The sequence below is a fragment of the Drosophila simulans genome, chromosome 3L, assembly GCF_016746395.2.
Source record: "Drosophila simulans strain w501 chromosome 3L, Prin_Dsim_3.1, whole genome shotgun sequence".
NCBI classification, from domain to species: Eukaryota; Metazoa; Arthropoda; class Insecta; order Diptera; family Drosophilidae; genus Drosophila; species Drosophila simulans.
This window is the reverse complement of record NC_052522.2, coordinates 7,519,402-7,545,281: the sequence shown is the minus strand read 5'-3', so window position 1 is coordinate 7,545,281 and position 25,880 is coordinate 7,519,402. Positions and strand designations below refer to the sequence as shown.

Sequence of the window (25,880 nt, the reverse complement as noted above, 5' to 3'; positions counted from 1 at the left end):
TTAAGTTAGCAAGCACTAGTATAACAACAGAGGATACCAAGATAGTTAAACCGATTGATTCGCTTTCACAATTGAAAGACGATAAGATCCCAACCTCAGTAGGAGACAAGGCACCAAATGAGTCAGTAAAGCCTATGTTAAAAGAGTATTCGGACGATGAAACTGATGACGAAATAGATATTCCCAAGCCACAAGACAAGCCTATTAGCCACCCAACTTCTTTGGTAACTCGTGTTACAGGTGGTGGAGTTACATCTCCTCTCCATCCTGAGGAAAAACCAAAGTCGCGTGAGAAGAAAGACGAAAAGGTCCTAGATAAACCAGACGACAGTTCCAAGTCGGTCGTTGAGACTGATAAGCCCAGTCCTAAAGAATATTCGGACGATGAAACTGATGACGAAATAGATATTCCCAAGCCACAAGACAAGCCTATTAGCCACCCAACTTCTTTGGTAACTGGTGTTACAGGTGGTGGGGTTAAATCTCGTCTCCATCCTGAAGAAAAACCAAAGTCGCCTGAGAAGAAAGACGAAAAGGTCCTAGCTAAACCAGACGACAGTTCCAAGTCGGTCGTTGAGACTGATAAGCCCAGTCCTAAAGAATATTCGGACGATGAAACCGATGACGAAATAGATATTCCCAAGCCACAAGACAAGATTTTTAGGGAAGCAACTCCATCAGTGACACCCTTCACTACTATCCCTGACGTAAAGGCCGGAGATGTTATTTCCTTCAAGGCAGAAGAAAGTTCAACAACAGTTCAAACAACTATTAAGTTAGCAAGCACTAGTATAACAACAGAGGATACCAAGATAGTTAAACCGATTGATTCGCTTTCACAATTGAAAGACGATAAGATCCCAACCTCAGTAGGAGACAAGGCACCAAATGAGTCAGTAAAGCCTATGTTAAAAGAGTATTCGGACGATGAAACTGATGACGAAATAGATATTCCCAAGCCACAAGACAAGCCTATTAGCCACCCAACTTCTTTGGTAACTCGTGTTACAGGTGGTGGAGTTACATCTCCTCTCCATCCTGAGGAAAAACCAAAGTCGCGTGAGAAGAAAGACGAAAAGGTCCTAGCTAAACCAGACGACAGTTCCAAGTCGGTCGTTGAGACTGATAAGCCCAGTCCTAAAGAATATTCGGACGATGAAACCGATGACGAAAGAGATATTCCCAAGCCACAAGACAAGCCTATTAGCCATCCAACTTCTTTGGTGACTGGTGTTACAGGTGGTGGGGTTAAATCTCCTCTTCATCCTGAGGAAAAACCAAAGTCGCCTGAGAAGAAAGACGAAAAGGTCCTAGCTAAACCAGACGACAGTTCCAAGTCGGTCGTTGAGACTGATAAGCCCAGTCCTAAAGAATATTCGGACGAAGAAACCGATGACGAAATAGATATTCCCAAGCCACAAGACAAGATTTTTAGGGAAGCAACTCCATCAGTGACACCCTTCACTACTATCCCTGACGTAAAGGCCGGAGATGTTATTTCCTTCAAGGCAGAAGAAAGTTCAACAACAGTTCAAACAACTATTAAGTTAGCAAGCACTAGTATAACAACAGAGGATACCAAGATAGTTAAACCGATTGATTCGCTTTCACAATTGAAAGACGATAAGATCCCAACCTCAGTAGGAGACAAGGCACCAAATGAGTCAGTAAAGCCTATGTTAAAAGAGTATTCGGACGATGAAACCGATAACGAAATAGATATTCCCAAGCCACAAGACAAGCCTATTAGCCACCCAACTTCTTTGGTAACTGGTGTTAAAGGTGGTGGGGTTAAATCTCCTCTCCATCCTGAAGAAAAACCAAAGTCGCCTGAGAAGAAAGACGAAAAGGTCCTAGCTAAACCAGACGATAGTTCCAAGTCAGCCATTGAGACTGATAAGCCCAGTCATAAAGAATATTCGGACGATGCACGGAAGGGAACCGGTTTGTCTGGCATATGTCCCAAGAATATTACACCTTTTATGACAGAGGAAATTTCAGCCTCAACTCAAAGCAACTTTAAATCAGAAAGCTCTATTAGAGCAACGCTCGATACACAGATATCTAATCCAATATCCGATCCAGTTCAGAAGACTTTATTGGTAACTCCTTTTATAGACGATCAGGGTATTTCTCAGCATTCTGGAGACAAGTCAAAAACAATCAGCCCCATTTCACAGAAATGTGAGACTCAGCTAAGCTATCTAGATCATCAATTAGACGTTGATTTGGTTTCTGATATCGAAGAAAATCGGTCTGTTCAACAGATTGTGGAGGATACTATCAGGGCTGGTGATGCTGAAGTACAAAAAATTGTTGACGAAACACTCAAGAGTGTTCAGAAAACTAGAAATATTAGGGAACAGGTTGTAGATGAAGGTCGTTCCGTTGAAGAAATAGTTGAAGATACACTTAAGAATGCAAAGTTCATTCCAAATATTTCCATGGAAGATAAACTCTATTGCGCCCAGGTTAAAGAAAGTGATGCACAAGAAGTTCGTCCCGTTGCTTACTTTGTAAATTTAGACGATGAACAAAAATCAATAGACCCAGTTAAAAAGGTACCAGTTAGATCACAACCGAAAAAAATAATTAAGTCAGAGACGGGGAAAATATTAGAGGAGGCCTCTGCAAAACCAATGAATAAGTCAACCATTAGCAAAAGAACAATCACGGTTAGGGAAAAGCCTAAGCCCAAGCCAGTTTCTCCAGCAAAGACGACCACTGTCAAACAAACTCCGATTAGAAAAACAATAACCACTGACAAAGCAAAACTATCCAATAAGACCGAGTCACGACGTTCAGTCACAAGCTCTACTTCAACAACTACCAGTTCAGCTTCCGCTACTAGTCGTGTGATAAGTGAAATACACTTCGAGAGATCATCAAGTCCTGCTTCGAGTTCCATTTTCTACGAAAGCCAACCGCAAGGTGAAGGCAGTCGTTCTACCACCCCAAGACCTAGGGTTAAAACTGATGTGACACGAATACCCTACAATACCTCACCTCGATCGTTTAGTCCACAGTCAAAGCCCACAAAGACAGATAAGAAAAGCGTAAACAAAAGTAAAACAACTGCCACTCGTTCTACCAAAGAGCTTACAGAAAAGAGTTTCAAAAAGACTGAGCGAATTGCCAGCCAAGAGCACGTTGAGAAGCGGAAAACTCCGACACCGTCTGCCACCCACAGATACATGCAACCCACCCTGGCCCACAGCATGAGGTACGGTTTGAGTGGCGATGGCGACATTGGCCAGAATGTCAGCTTGGCATCTCCAAAGTCGCCGGCACCACCCAAATCGCCAACTCCGGCCCTAACTAAAAGTACTCGAAGAACACAAACTGTAACAAGTGCCTTGACAAAGTCCACAACCCAAATACCGAAACAAAAAAACTCGATTGCTGAAAAGAAACCAGCACAGCCCCGTTCCCAGATTAAGAGAGGCTCACAGAGCGATAGCAAGGAATCCCTAATGAAAAGCACCGATCGCCTATACAAACGACAAACATCCAAGGAAAATAAGCTAGCAAACGTGATAGGCTCCAAGAGCCAAGAAACCAAAAGCATGAAGACACAATCAGCTAATTCAGCCAAGAAACTTGTCTCCAAAACTTCCATAGAAACCGACAACAAGCTTCTGAAGAAGACCACAGCCACTATACAGCGCACTAAAGTTCCGATTAGCGTGTCTTCCAGTGCAAGGACTGCAGCAAAGCTAAGCAAGAGTGATGACACCGTCAAGAGACCTCAGGTAGACAATAAGAAACCAGTAAAGCGAACGGTAAGCAAAGTAAGTGAATCCAGTGGCACCATGACCACCACAGCGACATCGACCAGAATCGTGGCGAGCTCCATGGAGCCAAAGCTGCAAAAGAAGATGAAGGACACGATGAACGAGTCGAGTTCGAACTCGGGAAGCGGCACCACCAGTGCCAGCGGTTCTTCAAATAGTACGCGGCGAAGTGTGCGATCCGTTAGCACGGTTAGCCGCAAAACGGACAAGGACTTGACCAACATCCGGCGAGCAAGTGGAGCGGTTGTTTCGACATCGACCGTACGGGTGCACCGGGAACCAACAGCAACCACCAGCGCTGTTAGCACCGTGCTCGTTGATGACGACTGTGAGGTGATAACCATACGTTCCATTAAATCAAGCGATAGTACAAAAAGTTCTACCTCATCATCCTCCGGTAGCGGCAGCAACAGTCGCAAGGTGCTAACCAGCGAGGTGTTCACTAAAACCTTCGGCCCCGACAAGCCGCTCGAGGTGGTCTACCGACAGCCAGAGTTTGATGTAGAACACCACACGATCATGTCTGTGCGTCCACCCTCCGCGACAAGCAGCGATCAGCAGAGGTGCATTAACGAGTTCGATGTCAGTTTCATCGACACCACCGACTCCAGTCTCTCGGACTCCGTTGCCTTACCCATGTTAGGCTCCGGTGATCCTGATCGTCTGCTGGCCGCCAGTCCCGGCTCGCCCAAGCCCACCCGCAGTCCCCTGGCCCTTATTGAGGAGACCCTCCGTCGCCAGCAACAGCATCACCATCATCAGCAACACTACCACCACAGTAGCGGTGCTATTGCTGCTGCCCTTGATCCTTCTCTGTCGATGCCAGTGGCTTTTGGAGAGAGTCACCTGACGGCGGAGGTAGAGGTGGAGAAGGGCAGCATTTCCAAAGGTAACTATGGTACTTATATTCAAGATACTTGTTAGGTCGAGATCACAATGATACTTAAGATAAGCTTAGCTACGATACCCATCATATCTAGGGCTTAGTTATCAAATGCAACTTTTCTTATTGATATGCCTATGTATGAAATGCTTTCACTTAACCCATTTTTAACTTATTCTCCACAAATAGCAAACATAAAAAATTAAAGCCGTCAAACTCAAGCCATAATACACAATAGCAAAGACCCACCAACTAAAGCCTAACATAATGTCCAAGAAACTCCCAACTATATCCGTAACAGCCGACAAGCGATCCACCCATTCCGACTTATCCTCCTCATCGTCATCCCACGACACAGATAGCAATGACATGGACTATGGGCGCAATGGCGGCGGGGGCGTAACCGATGTCGAAGATTTCGACAGTCAGGTGGAGGTACTAAAACCAAGCTCCCGCCGCAATTCTTGTAACTCCTCCCTCAAGCCCAAAGCTCATCCCAAAGCAAATACGGGAGACAACGATGTGACTGATGTGGAGGACTACGATACAGAATCGGAAGATGATGAGAAGAGCACAGCATACCCAGAACTAAAGCTGTCGCTAAGGGAGTTTCTCCAACAGGGACTCCAGAACCAAGAAGCCGTCGATAATGATGCCAAGGAGAGCTGTGAGATAAAAGCCGGAGATTTCGTGCAAGCACAAAACCTGAATGGTCTGGCAGACTATCTGACTGATTGCGAAGACTACGACACCGATTCCGAAGTTGGATTTGGTTGCGAGAAATCAGTATGCGTTGACCTGGATCAAGCTGTGGGAGATCAGGGGCGCGTAAACATAGCAGATGGCGAAAAGAACCAAGACGACTCCGATCAATATGAAGATGTTTCTGTGATTAGTGATATAAGCGATTTGGCCTCAGCCATGTCCGATTGCACAGGTATTGCGGTGCGTGGCATGTCCGAGGATGAAGTTTTGGAGGTATCCGATAGTGGTCACGAAGAGGTTTGCAACATTGCCTGTTCCGAATCCGAGTCTGAGTCTGAGGGCGCAGCTGCTTTGAGCCAGAGTGCAAGTGAGACTAGTTTTCCACCTATTGATGTGGCCTTCGTTAGTGCCAGCGGACAGCCACGTCGAAACTCGAAGTGCAGTATACAGACGCCTGGACAGAAAAATTTCCTTCAGCTGGCTTCAAAAAACGAAGAGGTTTTAACTGACGTTGAGGGTATTGACGACTCTGCCGCCGAAGATAGCTTTGACAACGAGGAGGAAGACGAACAACCCATACCACGTGCCATAATCCTTGCGTCTGGCGATGATGGGACCTGCCTTACTGATGTCGAGGACATGTTCTGTGAAGATAGTTCGATATCCACCAGTGCTGAACCGGAAATTCGTTCAATCTGCCACGAGGTCTTACCACTGCCCCATCGCGAAGTAGTAGAACTGAAGGAGGACAAGTACGGGGACACAATAACCAATGTTATGCCCATGGACACCAACTACGAGTTTGGCATTTACAACCACCTGAAGGATATGATTCACACCGATTCCGAGGACTATTCGTGTGCCGATGAGTGGAGCCTTCAACATTCAGTTGCTGAGGATGCTGCAATGGGAGGACCGAGCCTAATTGAAAACGAAGTAATTGTATCCAATGAACTATTGAAACAGCAGCAAAACAAGCGCCTGGAGGTACAGACCAATGCCGAGTCCGTAACAGATGTTGAGGAAATCTTCGTGGCCGGAATAAATCGCCGCAAGAAGTTGAAGACCCGGACTCTAAGCAAGGGCAAGAATAAACTACTGGACGCCGTGAAGGGCAAAGAGGATGGAGTCACAGATGTTGAGGATATGGACCTAAGTGAATGCGGTTTACCTTTGGGCGTGAAGCGCGTGGAGCAGCTGAAACAACAGGCGAAGGGATCAAATGCGGACAAATCCTCAGAATCAGAGGATGTATCCACCGATGATGTCTCCGACATCTCAGATGTCTCCGACGTACCACCGCTATCGCCAGGTGATAGAACTAGCGGCAAGACAAAGCCACAACCGCATCACTTCCGTCTGCTTAAGGATGATATGATAAATCAGGAACATACCGATGTTGAGGACGTTCAATTGCCCTCGGATGCGGAGGATGCTCTGGAACCACCGGCCGTTCCAGTGGCCAACAGCAACAGTAAGGAGCTGAATGATATGTTGAACGAGAGCTATACGGTGGTGCACGAGAAGAGTGGTCGCAGTTTCAACAGCGAGGCCGAGAAGCTACATGCTAAAGGCGTCATCCGAGATGCCCATACCGACGTCGAGTATGTTGAGTCTGACGAGTCAGCCGCCAGGGGAGGCAACTAGCGTGCTGCCCGTGTCCTCAGCCAATCCGACTCGAGTCAGTCCCAAGCTGTTGCCAAAATATATCTCAACAATAGTTAATAAGTGTTCATAGATACGAAAAACCCAACACACACACTCTCAAGCATTTTGTAAGTAAAGCCAACAATTACCAAACATTTTCGTTAACGTTCTTACCACAATAAAAGCAGCAAAAAGCCTTAAATCTACTCGCATCGCTCCCATACGACTAATCTCTGTACCCGTGCCATACTAACAAATTTCTAGCATCACCTATGCGTCGTTGTACTAACACTCACTATCTATTGTAATTCCCCAATCGTACTTGATGCTAACTAAAGTGATATTTCAAATTCGTTTCGTTTGTTCTTGTTTCGATTGTCTGTAAATCATTCATTATCATTTCGTTTGTAGATTAATATAACGTAGTTCTAGGTCACTTTTGTGTTTGTTCCTCGCATAACTGGAGCTCGTCTAACATTGGATTTATTTATTGCAGAAACCCTTCAGGAAAGAAAAGTAGACCTATCCAGTCTGGATACCGCAAAGATCTCACATGAAATTGGTAAGTTTCAGTTCACGATACTTAACTTTTGCTTGTCATAATTATTGTAATACATAGTGCTTCATTAGTATTCCAAATTGATCAGTTGTTCGTATTTGTTTCCTAAATGCAATTAAAGCTCATTGACAACGGAATTATGTTTGATATAAACTTATGACTCAGTGGCTCAGATCTCGCTCACATCACCAATCAACCCCACCGCCATCAGCTATCACACATAATCCTGCACATTCTGCTCGCTTCTCATGCTCTACATGATTTCCAAAAGCTTGAACTTACTTTCTAACGCGCTCTCACTTTCTATTTCAATCTGTCCAATTTCTACCTACCATTGAACTGTGCAATTGTCTTCCAGGTGATGTTAAAGTTGGTGGTGGTGATGATGATAGTGATGGCGATGGTGGAGATCTTGTGGCACGCATTCGCGAGGAAGCCAATATTCTGGTGGATCGCGTACTTGAAGAAAGTGTCGAGATCATTGAGAGTCAAGGCCATCAGGCCAATGGCCACGAGATCGCTAAGCTGGACTACAACTCAGAAAGTGAGAATTATGCCATCACATGCGACGATATCGGCGGCGTCGATGTTATCAAATCGCCCACCATTGAGTCCATGTCGGGCAAGTCGTTTGACGACAACATGAGCTTCACCGACGAGCATATACATTTACCCTTGCATGCCCAGAACACGACCACCACCATGACAACGACAATTACCACTCAGTTCCAACAGCAGCAGTCCCAGTCTGCTGTACCAAGTACATCGGCGGCAAAAGGTAACATACCATATAGATATGAGGTAGTCACAACGCTAGCCTAGAACTTAGGATAGTAGCTTGAGGCGAATTAGAACGCATAGTGTTGATTAGTCCGTTGGCTATAACCGATCTCCTGAATTGTTTGCTTTTTGCTCCCATTCCGCCTCCCATGTGACATGTACCATATAGATCCGGTTGCAGTTCTCGAATCCGTACCCGTATCATTTCCAGTAGCGAGTAGTCGAAATCAGGCTGAAGACGAGAGTGAAACGCGAGCCAGGCGCATTGATCGTAAGATCGAGAAACTATCCACGGACATGGACGATGTAAGCGCCAGGTTCGATGAGGCGTTTGAGATGTCGGTGCCCGAGGACGAGATCAGCGCCCTGCAGGGCGACTTTTCCAAACTTAGCTGGGACGAAAGCGTTTCGCCCACGACCAACACCATGGCCGATATGGCACAAAACCAAATAACTCCCGATAACGATATACAAGATCTCATCGCAGGTACCCCAAGCAAAAGCGAAGCGCCTAGTAATAAGCTATGATTTTCCTTTTCCTTTGCCTATTTTAATGCCGTTGACAGAGCCAAAAGACTCACTCTAGTTGTATGTGCTGTATTCCTTTTGATTTATGTTGTCCTAGCGAAATGGCAGATCCAAAATCGCGGCCAATGATTACTTTTTGATTGTTCAAGTTGAGCTCTAATTGCATTTAAATTTTTTAATTCATTTTGTACTCATATCATATGAAATGTGCATGCTCTCCTATACTAACCTATACTACCAATCTATCTCTATGAACTTGTGTTTCCTATGCTAACCATACATATACTTGAATGCATATGCCCTTAACTCACCTACTCTATTTCCTGTTTCTATCCCGTAATCGTATTTACTCTTCCTCATCTTTTGTTCTCGACTTTCACAACACTTTTAAAATTGCTTTCGTTTTCACACCTATTGTTTTGTAGAAACAGGCGGCGATTTACCAAACTCAAGTGAAACCGATACCACTCCCGTACCACCGTCGAAAGAATCGGAAAGCAAAACCGAAACTGAGCCGACGGTAGTAACCAATGCATTCACTACCACCAGCCACGATACACCCACACCAAAACCAAGAGTACTCAAAGCAAGCTCCCCCGTCTCCGAAGGCACTGATAGCACTACCATTCCTGGCCCAGTGCCCAAGCCCGAAATACCGATTGATATTAGTTTTGATGCCACCGCACCGGTTCCAAAGCCGCGTGCCCCTATCAAGCACACGGAACCTTTTGAAAACCTGGCTGCCCTAGCCGAACAGTCCGATAGCATTAGTCTGAGGAGTTTTGAGCTCACAGAGGACATTTCCAAGACGGACGAGCCCTCCACAGAGCTCTCTATTCGATCCCAGCTTCGGGACATAGTCACCACCACCACTGTTTCGGAGGACCACACCGAAAGCTTCGAGCCAACGAGTGAGATTTCTGTCGATGATGCCGACACTGAAAAGTCTGAGGGTGCCGAAAAGACCACTAGCTTTTATATTGGGGAATCAAGCCGTAATGTTATCATCAAGACCTCGACGAGATCTGCAAGTGTTACACCGCAAGAGGAGGAAGCTCAGGGCGAAATTGGAATTGATGCTAAGGATATTTCCCTAATGAAGGAGGTATCTGTTGACTCTGACGAAGCCAACGATGTTTTCAAAGAGTTTGTCACGATGAAGCCAGAAGATCCTACTGCAATGGACAACAAGATAACCAGACAAGGCTCGGAAACTCGGAATGACATACTTGAATTTGAAAATGCTGATAAGGACAAGACTGCAGAGCAGAAGTTATCCAAGGTAACGACCGAGGAGAGCTTGACCACATCCACCGGATCCAGCGGTCGAGCCATCATTGAAATAGCTCCTTCGAGCAGCGAAGATCCTGATGAGTCCAGTAAGGAAATTCCGGAAATTGTAAATACAATCTCAGAGAAGGCAGCCTCAACTGATAAGTTTGAGTTGCCCTTAGAAAAAAGTGAGTGGGAAACATCAGAAAAAGAAATCCCAACTGAGGGCAAACCGAAAGTAGTTCACTCGCCTCAACAACCCCAAGAAGCCAGCATGAAGAGTACGCTGGATAAGTTTCACGTAGATGAAATTCTTGCCGAAGAACAGGTATCAGAGGATCACTCCAGTAGTGATCACAAGTCGTTTAAGGAGGAGAAAGACTTAATCCCTTCAGAACTTCGATCGAGTACCGTGCCTCAGGAATACACTTTTGCTGTTGAGAGCGAGGACATCTCATCATTCATAGGCATACCAGAAGCAAGCATGCATACCTCCACTTTGGATAGTACACAGCCTCCAGAGGGTCTGTTCGACACCACAATCAAGGAGACCCTCAATAAACAAGCTGCCATGGCCCATTATGCCCAAGATGTCTTTGGCAGAGGGGAAAGACGCGATGACCACGGCTCACTAGGTTTCATTTCCACCGGCACAGCCGAAGAGTTGAGTTCCATGGAAGAGCACGTGGCAAAGGAGGAACAAGCCTCATTGGGCTTCATTTCCACTGAAACCGCCGAGGATTTCAGCTCCATGGAAGATTATTATTCCGAGAAATTGGCCGTCGCAAGTGTGGTTGCTGATGAGGCTGCAACCGAAAAATCATTGACAACAAGCACTTTTGAAGAGCTTTCGTCTGATCAATCCATGAAACCAATTGATGTTGTGGTTCATCGACTTAAAACCGAGACATCGCCGGATTCCATTAACCGTTGGTCTATTCCCGATGTAGACACCTCCAGCTCAAGCGAGAGCTTCCACAGAAGCTTCGACAAGACTCAAAGTCGACCCTTGTCTTCAGACTTGGATAACCTTGTGACCACCACAGGTACTGGTACCTCAAGTGATTACCAAACCGCAAGGGAATTCACCACCACTGGCCGCACGGAGGGAACCGAATATATTAGTGCAGTCAGCACCCTCGGAAGCAGTAGCTTAGACTCACAGTCGGAGACTTCGGCCAATTTGGCCAGCATTGATGTGTCCGAGCTGTCGGAGACGTTGGTGGCCTCCTCTGCCGAAGTTGATGCTTTTGAAGCCGAAGAGATGTCGCGTCTGCGCGATCTTCGAGCCGATGACGAGGACAGTGATGAGAGTGTAGAACTTCCGGGAACTGCCTATCCAACTAGCGAACAGCAAAGTCTGATGAAGCGCTCCCAGGAAATGATTTTCAAGCCAAAAAGTCTGGACGAGGAGCCCTTGCCTGTTGAGGTTGCGCAAATCGAGGAATATCCCAAGCCAAAGGAGGCAGAGCGCACATGGGGCCTGGCCTATCCTTTGGAGGACAGCAAGGTGGATAGTCCGCGGGAGAGTGAAAAAGGCGAAGACATCCTGTTGTATCACGGAGATCCACGTCGGTCCATTGACGAGTCTAAGTTGGCCTCTAGCCTAGACGAAGGCAGTATTCTTTCCGTGAGCATGTCAAGCACATCCAACATTGATACCGTTGTAGAGAACTTTGATGATATTATTGGATCCGCTGGATCCTCTTCATTGACCGGTATCGAGGGTTTCCAGTACGGCCATGACGAGTCTATTCCATCTGCCTCAGTGCCGGAAGATGCCACATTTATGCTGGAAATGGAGAGCAAGGAACATTCACCGCAGGATTCTAATGCCAGTACTCCTCCGGGAGGGGAATCAAAACGCCGGGGTCACAAGCGAAATGAGAGCATTTCGGGAGATGCCTTAAAGAACTTGGACAAGGAAGTTGCATTACTGGGCGAAGGCAAGGAGTCGGAAAGCGAATCTGACACGGATCCCTACGAATCGGAATATGCCCGCCAGTTCCGTTCCCCCAAAGAACGCAAGAGCAAAAAAAAGAAGCAGGCGGCAGCCGAAATGGATCATAGTGGCGAACTGGAAAAGCGTCCATTTACACCATCCCAGTTGGTAGCCGAGGTTATCGTGGAGGACAGTATCACAGAGGAATTGGAGGCAGAGGCAGCGATGATCGAGGAGCGCCGCCCTTCCCAAAATATGCAGGACTATTCAAACATTCCCGACATAATGGTCACTGAGGACATTAAATCGCCCATTCTGGAGGAAGAGACCGACGAGTTTCCAGAAAAGATGCTCTACAAAGTGCGCACCGAGGAAGAATTGCACAAGGCAAGCGACACCTCGGTATATCAGAAGGCAAAGGCCGAGGAGAAGGAGCAGGACTTTCAGCGACGAGTGCAGGAACAATACCGCCAGAAGCTCGAGGAACTGAAGCGTGCCGAAGTTGGAGCCGAATACGATGATCGCAAGGCTCCCGATTCACCAGACTCCTTTGAAATGGTCGAACAACCCGATATCTCGGATGAATTCGTTATTATCGAGGAGGTCGCCAAGGAGGCCAACGAAGTAGATCTGGGCGGTCAGAGCATTAAGATTAAGCAAATTAAGTACGAGCAAAAGCACGACGAGGATGTTGAGAAGATCATCATCAAGTCAGCACCTGCGGATCCCAAGCTCGGATCACAGCTCTACAAGGACGACCTGAACTTTGAGTTCGAGGAAAGCCCTCCCACTGGAGCCAGCAGTAGTAGCGAGCAGCAGGAGGAGAGCGATTCCAGTGAAACGGCAGCTGCCAACAAGCGCTGGGTTGAGATGCAGTTGACCGACAACCAGCTGCGATATCCGTATGATTTAGCCGGAGCCGTGTTGGAGGACATTAAAGAGGAAGACGGAGAGTTCGAGGTGGGCAGCAGCCGTATCAGCAGCTTCAAGGATTCCTTTTCAAGCACGCCCGAGTACGATGTGGCCGCACGGCGATATCATTCACGTGGCGAGCACGACGATGTCTCAATGAGCAGTCTGCAGGAGTTTGAGTCTTTGGAGCAAGCCATTTCCCTGGAGAACCGGAATCGCACCCACCAAGGTTCCACTGATTCGAGCAATGGAAGCTTCACCCGCCGATATGTGGTTCGTCACAGTGGCAGTGGAACTGCACCCGGTGACGATGTATCGGTCTCAAGTCTCAAGGACTTTGAAGGACTCGAGAATGCCTGCATCGAAGCCCACCTGATAGAGATCAAGGCCAGGGAGGAAGCTGCTCTACTTTCGCGCTCTGATGAGTCTAATAAATCCAATGGCAGCGATAAAGGAGCCACGGGTAATGTTGTGGTGACCAAGGTAACCCGCACAGTAACCCGCACCGAAGTGGTGCCCTCAAGTCAAGTAGAAAGCATCGAAGCCCTGCTGAAGCAGAAGCTGGAGCGGGAGGAAGGATCTGTTCAAGGAAGAGTCACCGACATGGGCACCACTGAGTTGGATACCAAGTCAAAGATCGACAGCCAGGATTCCGAAAAGGATAGCATCGATAGCATGGAGATCAGCAAGAGTCATGACATGATGACCAGCAGCATCGAGAGCTTCGACATCTCCAAGGACGCAACCACGAGATCGGACATTGATTCCCTGGAGATCGACAAGCGACACTCGCGGCAAGAGAGCATAGAATCTTTCGGCGATGAGCAGTTGGATCTCATGACCAAGTTCGTTAGCGGCGGAGGAGTGACACTGGGTGATGGACTGACCACCACCACGACCACGACTACCACCAGCACGGATGCCGATGGACACGAACACACGGTGACCAGGGTGATAACCACAACAACAAATGTGGGCGGTGGCATTCAAGAACTTCCAATGGATGAGTCCGGCATGTCGAAGGACGTGTCGGTGGATTCCCTAAACATGTGCGTGGAGCAAACAACCAGTTCGGCTGGCACAACGGCCACCTACCAAACCAGCGCTGGTAACTCCCAGATGTCCGGGAGCGTAACCAGCTGTGCGTCCAGCACTCTCATGGAGGATTCGTTCCCTGGTGTGGGTGGCATGTCGTCGTCGCAAATGTCGGCCAGTTTTTGGTCTCACGATGAATCCACGGTGGTCGAGGACGAAGGACGCGATCTCGCCCAGAAGCCACAACAGGGCCACTAAACGCTGGACGGGATTAGGAGAGAGAGAGAAAGAGAAAACGAGAGGGAGAAGAAATGAGATATATATGAGATGTCACACGTAATCCCATATGAAAATGGGGCTTGAGCGGTGACTTAGAATATTTGGCTAGGTAAGCATCACACGGCAAGGCTGCGCGGCTTTTCGTTTTACTTTTGATTTGTGTCTTTACTTGGTCTTCGATTTAGAAGCAGAGCTCAACTTTGACAGAGAAAAGTAATACTCGCCGCTCCACTTAAACCAAATGGTTATTAAACAATTTATTTTCGTTATATTTTTGCAGACAAGGCGCTCTTCTAGACGCAGCACCAAATGCAGGAATCTCTGGACGAGGAACGCATCTTTACCGGCTCTGAAAACATCACCGATTTCAAATCGAACAGCGAGAGGGATTTATTAATTAGCAAATTTGACATTTTCCATCTACACACAGACACACACACACACACATTTTTAATGATATTGAAGTGCATACACGAGTTTTTAAAGGCAAATATATATATTTTATATATTTATAAAAACTATAAAATCGCAAACATGAATACGAATATGAATATATGGCAAGCATTAGCCATTCAACGCATTTTCTTATTGGCTTTAATGTTTGAAAATTAATAAAAGTTACGGCAAAAACAGAAAATCTTTGTGCTAGGCGTTGTAATGGAATACACCTTTGCTTTTAATTTGATGTAGTTATTATATATGTACATGTACGAAGGATACTTATTATTAAATGAATCGCTTATTATTGTAGTTTAATTTAAGCAATTATACAAACGCATGTGAAAAAGGGGACGCAATGAAATAGTTGAAGCGTGGCAAGTGAAATGCTTTTAAAGTCTCATTTTTTTACAAGAACCAAGCAAATTTTTTCGCTTGCATATTTTAACAGTGAAATATACATAAATATACAATCTGAAAACCAGTGCATAGATCAAATTTAAAGCATATACAGACAAGATATGAAATTAATTCGCATAGAAATACAACAAAAACAGCCATAAAGTGTATCGCTAATTTTCGTAATGCACATCTTGCGTGTACGAGTATTCGTCAAAGAACCTACTTATTGAAAGGATTTAAACGTTTTAGCATCACCACTGTAATGGAATATGAATAAAACTAATATTTGTGTTAAAAACATACAAGAAATATTAAAAAACAAAAAAACATTATTGTATTGTAAACCCACACGCGTATGAATAACCAAATAAAATGCTTAATACAATTTTTGATTGGATTTCAAATTTATGGGTATGGGGAATTTATATCCGTAAAACAGATATGGGAGAATTTTGAAGGGTGTAACTGTAAGTATACCGGAAATACAGCTTTGCTAAGATACTTTTTGTATCTATTTTTTATCTTTACTTTTCCGGTACTATTTGGCTTACTTGGGGTTACTTAGGTAAAAATTTGATATAAAACCCCAGTTTTAAAAAAATTAAAAAAAAAAAATTAAACAACTTAACAGAAATATATTTCAAATAAAATATATAGATAGATAGAAATGAAGTATTTAATATGGGCACACCGTATTTTGCCTTTTTTTAACTAAATTATTGGCCACGGAATTAGGTTACTGCGTTACATCTTTAGTTTAAAAGGTATCAGGTTAAATTTTTAAATTTAAATACTGCCCTAAGTATTTAAATATATAATTAAAAAAAATTGTTTTTGTAATAAAGTGGTATAAAAGTGGTATTTTTTGGAAACGACATTGGTGGTATATTACGGTATTCAATTAACGGCCTGTTCGTATGTCATTTTTTATCGTCGTCGACGCGGTCACACTGAATCGGGCAACATCACGGTGAAAAAAGGAAAGAATTGGGGAAAATGTGGTTTTCGGTCAAGTGATAGCCGCAACGCAGATGAGCTGGGCCGAGGAAAACCCGATAACCGAACCGTGAAAATCGTCAACTGGCCGGAAAACTCCTTGGCTGAGCCCTATGCAATTCCTGGCCCCAAAAACTTGTCGACGTTCGGCTGTTTTTGTTGTTGTTGCTGCTGCTGCTGCTACTGCTTGCTGATGGCTGCATTTTCGTATTGGCATCGGATTTTTCTTGGGTACCATTCGACGTACATATAATCCGTGGGTGAAAATCCAGAACCGATTGCTGATGAGAGGCTGATGAAAGAAACGCAGTAGATACAGCAATCCGTCGGATATTTCTAATTATACAACGCAGCCCGTAGCAAAAACGTATTTTCACCCGAAGATCCGAAACTGGTTATACACACATCGCAAGGAACACGGGAGGTTGGGAGGGTGAGTAAAAATCGATTTGTTGCACAAAACACACGACGAGTGGGCGAAAATCGGGGGCCGAAAAGTGGGGTGCGGCTATATAGCTGGCATAGCTATAGATTCTAGGTCGACCTGGGATTATAGTACAATATCTGGCCATCTTTTTTCTTGCAGGCTGCCCCATGGACAAAATCAAGTTAAAGGTTATTGGCGTGCTGCGCGAACGCGATGGTGGAAATCGTAGTGGTTCTGGAGGTTTGGGTGCAACTGCTGGAGCAGGAGCTGGATCTGGCGGAGCTTCGGCAACCGCAGGTCATCAGTTGGCCTCCGCAGGAGGAGCGGGCGTGGCGCAGCCCTCGATTGGGGTCACACAGGATAATAACAACGAAGGCAACGCCCCGGCAGGTGGAGGAGCAATAATCGAACCCCAGGCAACGGGAGGAGCCGGACCATCTGGTGGAGTTGGTGGCGCCGCTAGAACATCGGTGCTATCCAGGCCGCAGACCTCCAAGATTAGCGCTCTAGACCTGGCCGGCATACTCAACACGCGGAGAAGACTCGAGTGGACCAAGGAGTGGCTGCGCAAGAACCAGACCGAGTTTCTCAGCAAGGAGAATTTACTAAGTGAACTGCAGTCGCGCAAGGATGAGTGCTATCACTTGAATTACTTCCTAGCCATAACAGAGAGCCAGTTTCGGTATCTAGTGCAAAAGCTGGAGCCCATCATTAGCCAGTATGCTCCGCAACGCAAGAAGAAGTCCTTCAGCGCCGAGGAGCGACTGGCCATAACGCTCAAGTATTTGGCAACGGGTAAGTATATGGACGTACCATCACGTGCTACTAATATATTCATTTCTGCCCCTGCACAGGTGAAGTACATTCTTGTCGAAACTACTGCTTCCGTGCCTCGAAATTTGTGATAAACGAAATGATTGCCAATATCTGTCTGGGCTTCTACGAGCACCTCAAGGACCAATACGTGACACTACCAAAGACTGACGATCAGTGGCGCAGCGCCGCCGAGGAGATGGAGCGTAAGCACAACCTGCCCCACTGTGTGGGCAATCTGTTCATGCGCAGCATCCAACTCCAAGGCTCTGGGACCGGTTCGAGTTCCGGGGCGGCGAGCAGCGCATCCGCCGTTGGCGACGATCGCAAGCGCGCGACCGTCATCTTCACGGGCATCGTAGATGCCGACAACAATTTCCAGTACGCAAAGGTGGAAAGGGCGGCGAGCAGCCGACCCAATGACATCTATAACCAGACCACTGCCGTCGAGCTGATTAGGCACAAGATGCACGCTCTGGAGGAACAACAGTCGGCGGAGATGGACCGACAGGGCTATTACTTCGCTGGCGATTCGGTACTGCCAGCCACCTCGTATCTGGTGACCACACGCAACCTGCCCAAGGATCGGGCCGTGCTGGAGGCCCTGGAGCAGGTCAATGCCCATGCGGATCAAACGATGCGGATACTGTGCAACATGTTCCCCATTCTGGCGCAGCCGCTGCGCATCAGTGACAAGCACATCCGCGAAGTGGTGCTCGGCTGTGTGGCGCTGTACAATTTCCTGCGCAAGACGGACGACTCATTTCGGCGCACCAGCGACAGCATCGTGCAGCAAAGGGCAGAGCAGCAGCAGCTGGCCTACAGTGTCGATAGCGACGAAATTGACGACGATTGCATCATGCTCGCCACCGAGGAGGAGTTACGCGAACGGGCGGAGTTCACGCCCAGCGTTGGACTGACCACCTGCTTCCAGCCGCTGTGTACGCAGCGTGGCGAGACGCCCGAAGGTCTGGCTAAGAGGGACTGGCTGCTCCAGCTGGACTTTGGCCAACAGAGCGGCAACGGAAGCGGCATGGGCATAGGAATTGGCAATGGTAGTATGAGCGGAAACGGCGGCATGAGCGGCAGTACAGACAGTGCGAGCGGCAGCTCAAATGGGAGTTTATATTAGTGCAATTTACCTAAGTACTTTACGAATTTTGTATAGTTCCTTGTTTTATATTTTCTAAATCTGTAATCTGTAACAGCATCTGTTGCCACGTTGCCGACTTTTGTTTACCTCTCTCGTTTGGCGCATTATCTACTGCATACCATTGCGACTACGACTACGTTCACGTTCGTTCCATCTGCGTTCCGTGCTTCATCTAGGGTTCTGTATAGTTAGCTTAGTTTCTTGCGGAAGTTCCGGTTCGGTGAATGATGCTATGTGATGTCTCAAATCTCTATTGTGGCCCAGTGCACTGCTCCTGGGGAGCGGCCTGCTTATTAAACGGGTCTGGCAACAAACAAAAAAAAAGAAAAAAGCGGCAGCTGACAAAAATGTGCGAAGTCGAAGAAGTACATCGGAAACAGATCAACAAAATTAAAATTTTAGTATTCGTATTTAAGCAAAAAAACAAATTATACATAATTATATTTACAAATAAATGTGTAAGGAGTGGTCTTTACGTGTCGAAACCTTATGCAATGCACTCTCTAGTTCACATTTCTTCGGACCAGTTGGGCCACTGCTGTATCAGAGCGTAGAGTGCTTCTCCAGGACTCATGGTAGCACTGACTTGGCGATGGCCCAGTAGCTTATAGCCCTCCACCAGCTGAGCCTGTTTGACAGCCTGCTCCAGCAGCTCCCTGGCGGCATCCAAGGCCTCTTTGTTGGGCGCCCGTTTCTCAAAGTTACCAATAAACGCGATGCCCAGGGAACCATCGTTATTGGGACCGGCAAAGGCTCCTCTCTGGCTGGGACTTCTGCCTTCGTATACCTTGCCATTACCGCCGATCAGATAGTGGTAGCCTATGTCCGAGAACTTTTGCTTGGACATCTGGAAGTTCTGCAGATTTCGCATGTGCTGGGAGCATGTGACATCATCCGCACAAGCTCCTCCAGCTGTATGGGCGATCACAGCCCGAGGCAAGGGAGTTTCCATGCTGTCTATGGTTCCGTTCGGCGGTTTGGCATTCCACTCGGCCCTCGTCACGATCGGTACTTCCCCCTGGACAGCGACTGCTGTGAGGCCAACGATGAGCAAACCGATCCAAGTCATTCCACTTGCGTGTCTGTCAACTGACTGGGCTGGAATCTTATGGGCTGCGACACCTATTGCCGCTGATAAGGGGAGTGCCCCCAAGGAGATAGTCATCCGACCCCATATTTGTATGTAGCATACATATATGAGGGGGATTTTTCTTGCCAGTGATAGATAATTGACAGAGGGTAACCATTATGAGAATAACTAACATAGCAATATATCATTCTTTCAGAAATTTTCTATATGGGTAGAATTGCCTAGCAAATTCCCCGAATAAGGGGGGATTTTTATGAATTATTTGTTATAAAAAGTGTAAAATGTACATAGAACTTAAATCACTTACCATGTTCTTTGTGAATTACTGAATAAAAACTTGCTGCTTTGGTTTATTTCATGGTTCTTACTTATTTTACACTAACACTCGCGAAAATGTAGCATTTTTACAACACGTTCATTTTACTTTGATGTTTTTCATTGGCGGAATGTAATATCTTTGAATATTTTAACGGAACACTCATATTTAATTAGTTATAATCCCAATCCGACACAAACTATAATTTAACCGCACTACTTTTACGCGTTTCAATAACCGAATTAATTTGATGCGATCGAATTACGCGTCGAATTGCTTGTAATATCGACAATAGAAAAGAAGCCAAAAGAGTAAGCATTCGCGCAAGTACCGTATTTCTAGCTTGTAAGCCTGCTTTCGAACAAGAAATAACTGTAATCACTTGCCTCTCCGTAAACAAACGTAAGTGTTTGATGCGATCGAATTACTCGCCGAATTGTGTGCCAAAACCAAAGAAAGAGCGTGCTTTCGCGCAAGTGCCGTTATTTTCGGATTGCTTTCCTTAATCGAATATATTTCGGTCTCTTCTTTTGCACCAGTTCCGTTTGTTTAGCGTGCGTGGAAGTACGTTTTGTTTGTATACTATTACCACCTTTACTTATTAAACTAACTGTAATCAGTTATCTTAATTGTTAGATTCTACACAACGCCAAAGTAGAAATTATGTTTTACATAATTCGGTCAGCTTAAAACAATTGTGAAATACTACGTAGTAGCGAATGAATGAATAAAGCAAAGCTATGGTTTCCGTTATTTTTTTGTTTTTTCTTTATGTGTTGTGTGTGTGTTTGATACAAATGTATGTATGTATAAATACATGTGCATACAATAGTGAAATGCATTACTTGAAGCCTGTATTCTTGGAAGATAAATATGATTATATATGTATGTAGATATGTACATACACAAAAGGTAAGGTAAGTAAATTCTTAATTTTTACCTAATACAAATAACTGGCTTGAAAACAAATGTACGCATAATTTGGGAAGTACGTACATACATATGAACATATGAATATACATGAATTATACAATTTTAAATTGCAATTACAATCTGAACATCTATCTAACGGTACTTTCTGCGGATATTTCCCTTAAATGTATTGAGGCCCCTCGATTTATCCCTATTTTATGCCAGTTAATACGAGCCCACAGAAACCTCAACTTGACACAGATGTTCTAGGCAGTGATTTAATTAAAAAACTTTTGCAATTAAATGCAAAAACTGCAAAAAACAAAGCGGAGTGCAGGCCATTAAGCCCCCAAAAAGGGCGTGATGAGGAAGTGAAGTCGCAAAGTGACAACGAAAATGCAAGTAAGCGCCCTCAATTAAAAGCCAAAATGAATATAAAATGCGATGGCAAAGGGTAGTGAGTTGAATGGGGCGGGGGAGGGGGGAGGTCGAGCTAAGCCGCAACATCCAGAAAACCCGAAAAAGCCGGGCTAAAACCAAAAACCGAAGCCAAAACTATGCGCGGCTGGAAAAACCAGCTGGTGGCGGGAAAAACTCGCCGTTAACTTGAATTTAAGTGAGTTCTGAGTGCAGAGCACCCCCTCGAAAATAGTCTCCCTCCAAAAATCCGAGTTGTTTGGTTATTCGAATTGTTTTTTATTTCGAAGCAGTTTTCCAATGTCCTGCAGAGAAAAACATATTTTTTCGCCGCTTCCAATTGAGACTCAATTTAATCTGTCCCCGCATTTGGATGCAATTTTTTGGGGCGCCAAGTTGGCTCCTTTGCAAAATTGTCAGATTTATTTCGCTAATTGCTGCTCATCCGTTTAATTAAAATTAAAAGAACTTGCACAAGTTTAGGGCGAAAGTTTTTATGCGAATTCACTGGAATCGCGCATTGGGCACGTTTAGTTTTCCTGCGCTTTCCCGCCTTTTGCATTTTCCTTTTCCATTTTCCATTTTACCCACTGCCGTTGGCACACGAAGCCATCTATTAAATTGCAGGGCAAACTTGGAGAACCCATGATGTTGACGTTGGTGATGGTGTTGGTGATTATGATGTTGCAAGATGAAGAGTAGGCCTTCCATTTCTGGACAGCAAACAAATTAAACTGCAGGCTCCGTTAAAGCTGTCGCAAATTCCCAAAAGGTGTCAATCGTGCAAGCCCGGAAAGTTGTGGCTAACAACAGCAACAATTTGCACGCAATTCTGCAACATCTGCTGCCTGCCACGCCCCCCTCCCCCCCATTTCCCCCAATCGACCGCCCGCACCCCAAAGGCTTTTCCACGAAACAGGAAAGAGCAAAAGTTGCCTGCAACTGCAACCACAGTGCGGATTTGGATTTCGAGTAACTTTGCACTGCGGATTGACACCTCCTTCTGCCTTCCGCCCCCCGCTCCCCGCACACCGCCCCCTTTCGAATTTCGAAATTGGGGGGCGTGCCAGTTTGGGGACTAGGAGGCGACATTTTTATGACAACTTGCTTAAATTCCATAACAAGAACTCGAGCAGAAAACGAAAACTTATTTCGTTTACGAGTCGCGCAACTTGTGTCCTGGATATTTTCGCAGGCGCTGCCGTCTTATTCGCTAATGAATAAAGTTCCCGGCTATGAATATGCACATCCTGAATTCAGGACCTTAACCTTAAAGTTTCTTTGAACTTTCGCTTAAACAATGATTGAAATTTAAACATTAAGCTAAATATGTTGTACAAATAGAGACAGTCGGTAGAACACAATCATTTTGGGTTTGGAACTTAAGTTCATGTTGCATTTCCTAATCGCAAATAGTAGTTTTAACTTTAATAGCTATTTACTTAAGTGGAAACGTTTTAGTCATAAATAAATAATATTTTAAGGCAATCTAATCTAGTCACACAAATCAATGATTATTTATAAATATGTTTAATGCTCAGTAATTCTAAGAGCATATTTTTCAATTGCATCTAAATATCAAATTTAACTAAAACATGCTTTAATTTGTGTTATCCAAAGCGCATTGGGGCCTAATCTCATTCTATAAATTTACGGTTTTATTAAGATTGGAAAATTGCACTATGCATTTGCAATTTATGCATCGCTATTTGGTGGTGAACCACTTGATTGCCGTTTTTAATTGCTACATAAATAGGCTTTAATAGTTCGGACTATAATATTTGAAAGTTTGTTTCGCTTTTGAAATTTCCTCATTTATTATATTATAAACTGCAGTCTTATGTGGTTACATCTGCTCTTTCCGATGTTGCACTTTTGCTCGCCGCAGTATTTGCAATATGCAAGGCAAGTTATGCGCAACAATATGATGTTTTATTAAAGCCAAACGATGTGCGTAACTGCAGCCTCATCGTCCTTTTGGTCCTTGCCAGTTTTTGGCGACCAAAAACCATACCGAACCGACTCCATCTTCCTTCGCCATGCTGACATCTTGTCAGAAAATTTTCATGCTGCTGTAAGCTGTTTTCATGCACATTTTGGGCACTTGTGCTCCGCACAAACACTTCAATTTTTGGCTTCAAGGATGCGTGTGTTTGGCCAGGATCCAGTGTGCAGCAGCACCCAGCCGCCGGGATCCTCAGACGCAGTCGATCCAACAGTCCCCCCGGGCAGCCAGCCCATCAAAGTGCCGGAAGGAAGTGCGCTCCTACTGGAGGCTGGGAGCCACACGATGCGATATGGGGGCAACTCTTTAACCATAACTTTTGATATATGCTGGCGAAATATTGTGGGAGTGCACTCAATCGTGGTTGGCAACCCTGGCATCGCCATCAGCAGACGACGAGCTCTGCTGCCATTTTTCGATGGGCGAAAGGGGTTAGCATGTGTAATAGTGGTGCTGCCATCAACTACTTAGCGTCAAAACGCTTAAAGTTGAATTTGTAACGCTCGAAGTGAGGCGGCGACCAAAGTCAAAGCCAAATGGGGTGTGTGTGTGAAAGGGACAAACGCAGCGGGGCGAAGGACGAAGGACGCAGGACGAAGGTGCCGTCTAATGCCAGTTTACTCATCTATTTTTATTAAATCGCCTCGGATGCACACACACACACTTTCGTGCCCCTTTTGTTGCATCGCCCGAAAAACGTTACGTATACGCTATGTGGGCCAGCACAATGGAGTAGTAGCCACGGGGGTCATAAGGCATCATCAAAAATATTATTTATCGGCAAGCCGAAAATTTCTTTACAATCTACGAAGTTAGTTTGCTCCTCTATTTGAATGAATTCTTTAACGTATTTTTCGATCCATTTTTAATTAAATTTTACGTTGTAGAGTGCTATATGAACATATTTCTAGTTTTACCGAAGGGGCAACCAATTCATTACTCAGATAATTTGAACGTACAACATATCATGAAAGCATGTTGCAAGCTCAACAAAAAGTGGTTATTAAGAACTTATATATCGCTCCGATTTCTCCAACTTGTAACTACAAAACAATCAAAATGTACCTGCCTGCGATACAAGTCAAGTGAATAAAATGGAAACTGTTGCAAGTACAGGTGGAAGAGCCTCTCGATGATAAGCGTATGAAACAGCATTTGAGGTAATTTCTTTAAGAACTACTTGAGCGAATATGGCATGATCCTTGAAAATACCCATATATATAGTGTGGCGTTGGCAACTGGGGAGGTCGAATGACTTTAGAGCCTTGATTGCTGCACTGCAGTGCCACTGGCCAGCTGCTTGCCATCCACCCACTCCACCCCACATCACCTCACCTCACTCCACTCCACTTCACTTCACTTCGCACAGCAGCTTATTTTCGGGGTTTAATTTTGATTTAAACGCTGGCAGACAGCTTGAAGCCCGCTGCGTGCTGAACCGGAAGCACAGACATGCCCGTTCACTCGGACATGGCAGTTTTCAGCTTTCGGTTCGACTCTGCATCAAGTTAGCTCCTTTCACAACTGGGCTTTATTGAAATTTAAGTTGCACTTTCTGTTTGAACTGCCAGTGGGTGGTTTTTCGGTTCGCCAGGCGGAACTGGGCTAATTAAAGGACACTTTAAGGCGAATGCTTCGCTAACCAATCGATGCTGCTTGTCGGCCATTTAATTTTCATTAGATTAAGAGAAGCATTTGAGTGGGCAGGCTCTCAAAGATCGAAGGACTACGAAGGACAGTGGAAAAAATAATGCAAAGTAACAACAGGATTAAGTTAATCTTAGTGGATGAATGCGGGATTTGATCAGTTTTTCCATTTTTTATAATGCTCTAAGCTCTAAATGGAAGCTACATTGATATACCGACTTGTAATATAATTAGCAGTTTGAATGCTTTTTCTGCGAGTGTCCTGAAACAGATAGAAAGGAATAGGGACTATCCAGACGGCTGCCGTCTGGCAATGGCTGCTGTTGCTATTGCTGTTTGCTCTCGTTCTCGTAAATGTAAAAGTTGCAACTTGTAGCCTCAAAATAACCACAAAGTAAACACCAGAGTGGCGCAGTCAGGAGTCGGTTGTCCGTGGTCGGTGGTCGGTAGTCCTTCATCCTTCGTCCTTCATCCTCCGTCCGGAGTTGCTGAGTGGCTGTTTTGGTGGCGGCGCAAGAGGGGTACGTCTATTTGAATAGCCGGCGAAGACATTGCGTGCTCTCGCACACAGTTGCAGTGCCACGGACACGGACAAGGACATTGTACGTGCGAACAGGACACGGCGATGTGGATGCGTCGATGTCCTTCGACGCAGCTCAACCGAACTGAACCGATTCGAGCTGGCCAAAATAAATAAGTGTGTAATTTAATATTTAAGGCTTTGTCAGTAATTATTTCATCGCAGCTGGCGCAACTTTTCCCTTGTCGTTGCCAGGGAGAGAAGCAAGGATGAAGAATAGGAAGGTCCTTGGGATGGGCATACTCTTGATCAAATGCACTCGAGCTGCTAGTTGTGCTGCAGCACCACTCATAACTCGCAGCTGAGATCGCAGCTTGTGCCGGAGGGGCAACTTGTTAAAGTGACCCA

At 45.5% G+C, this 25,880-nt stretch overlaps 5 protein-coding genes across 9 annotated transcripts in view; 3 read left to right on the top strand and 2 right to left on the bottom strand.

Annotated features, from left to right (window-relative positions):
• LOC6737171 overlaps positions 1-15,561 on the top strand; it is a 58,057-nt gene extending 42,496 nt beyond the window's left edge. The window contains exons 26-32 of the mRNA XM_039294055.2: positions 10-747; positions 781-4,683; positions 7,526-7,591; positions 7,947-8,366; positions 8,538-8,855; positions 9,322-14,445; positions 14,617-15,561. Coding sequence (XP_039149989.1) covers positions 10-747; positions 781-4,683; positions 7,526-7,591; positions 7,947-8,366; positions 8,538-8,855; positions 9,322-14,315 — 10,439 coding nt within the window. The 3' untranslated portion in view covers positions 14,316-14,445; positions 14,617-15,561. The remainder of the gene's footprint in view (positions 1-9; positions 748-780; positions 4,684-7,525; positions 7,592-7,946; positions 8,367-8,537; positions 8,856-9,321; positions 14,446-14,616) is intronic.
• The window catches only part of LOC27208501, a 40,090-nt gene extending 24,529 nt beyond the window's left edge, over positions 1-15,561 (top strand). Inside the window, exons 1-4 of one of the 4 annotated variants that reach the window (XM_039294041.2) lie at positions 4,554-4,683; positions 4,867-7,157; positions 7,526-7,591; positions 7,947-8,080. In XM_039294041.2, the coding sequence (XP_039149975.1) occupies positions 4,945-7,029 (2,085 nt within the window). In that variant the 5' untranslated portion in view covers positions 4,554-4,683; positions 4,867-4,944 and the 3' untranslated portion in view covers positions 7,030-7,157; positions 7,526-7,591; positions 7,947-8,080. Of the gene's footprint in view, positions 1-4,553; positions 4,684-4,866; positions 7,158-7,525; positions 7,592-7,946; positions 8,081-9,321; positions 9,454-14,616 lie in introns of those variants that run through there. The other 3 variants (XM_044922908.1, XM_044922907.1, XM_016184054.3) reach the window with 3 other exon arrangements.
• Positions 1-20,286, bottom strand: part of LOC6737177 (fibrillin-1) — a 109,070-nt gene extending 88,784 nt beyond the window's left edge. For both annotated transcript variants that reach the window (XM_016171050.3, XM_039294054.2), the window contains exon 1: positions 19,963-20,286. The gene's annotated coding sequence lies outside the window, so the exon portion shown is untranslated. The remainder of the gene's footprint in view (positions 1-19,962) is intronic.
• Positions 16,082-19,055, top strand: LOC6737168. The gene is made up of 3 exons (XM_016170043.3): positions 16,082-16,605; positions 16,759-17,394; positions 17,454-19,055. The coding sequence occupies exons 2-3, from the start codon at positions 16,767-16,769 to the stop codon at positions 18,542-18,544; spliced, it is 1,719 nt and encodes a 572-aa protein (XP_016030830.1). The 5' UTR covers positions 16,082-16,605; positions 16,759-16,766; the 3' UTR covers positions 18,545-19,055.
• LOC6737167 (peptidoglycan-recognition protein SD) lies at positions 18,956-19,680 on the bottom strand. Its single transcript, XM_002083977.4, has one exon. It carries the CDS (start codon positions 19,632-19,634, stop codon positions 19,074-19,076), a length of 561 nt encoding a protein of 186 aa, XP_002084013.1. The 5' UTR covers positions 19,635-19,680; the 3' UTR covers positions 18,956-19,073.
• Positions 20,287-25,880: the final 5,594 nt, after the last annotated feature.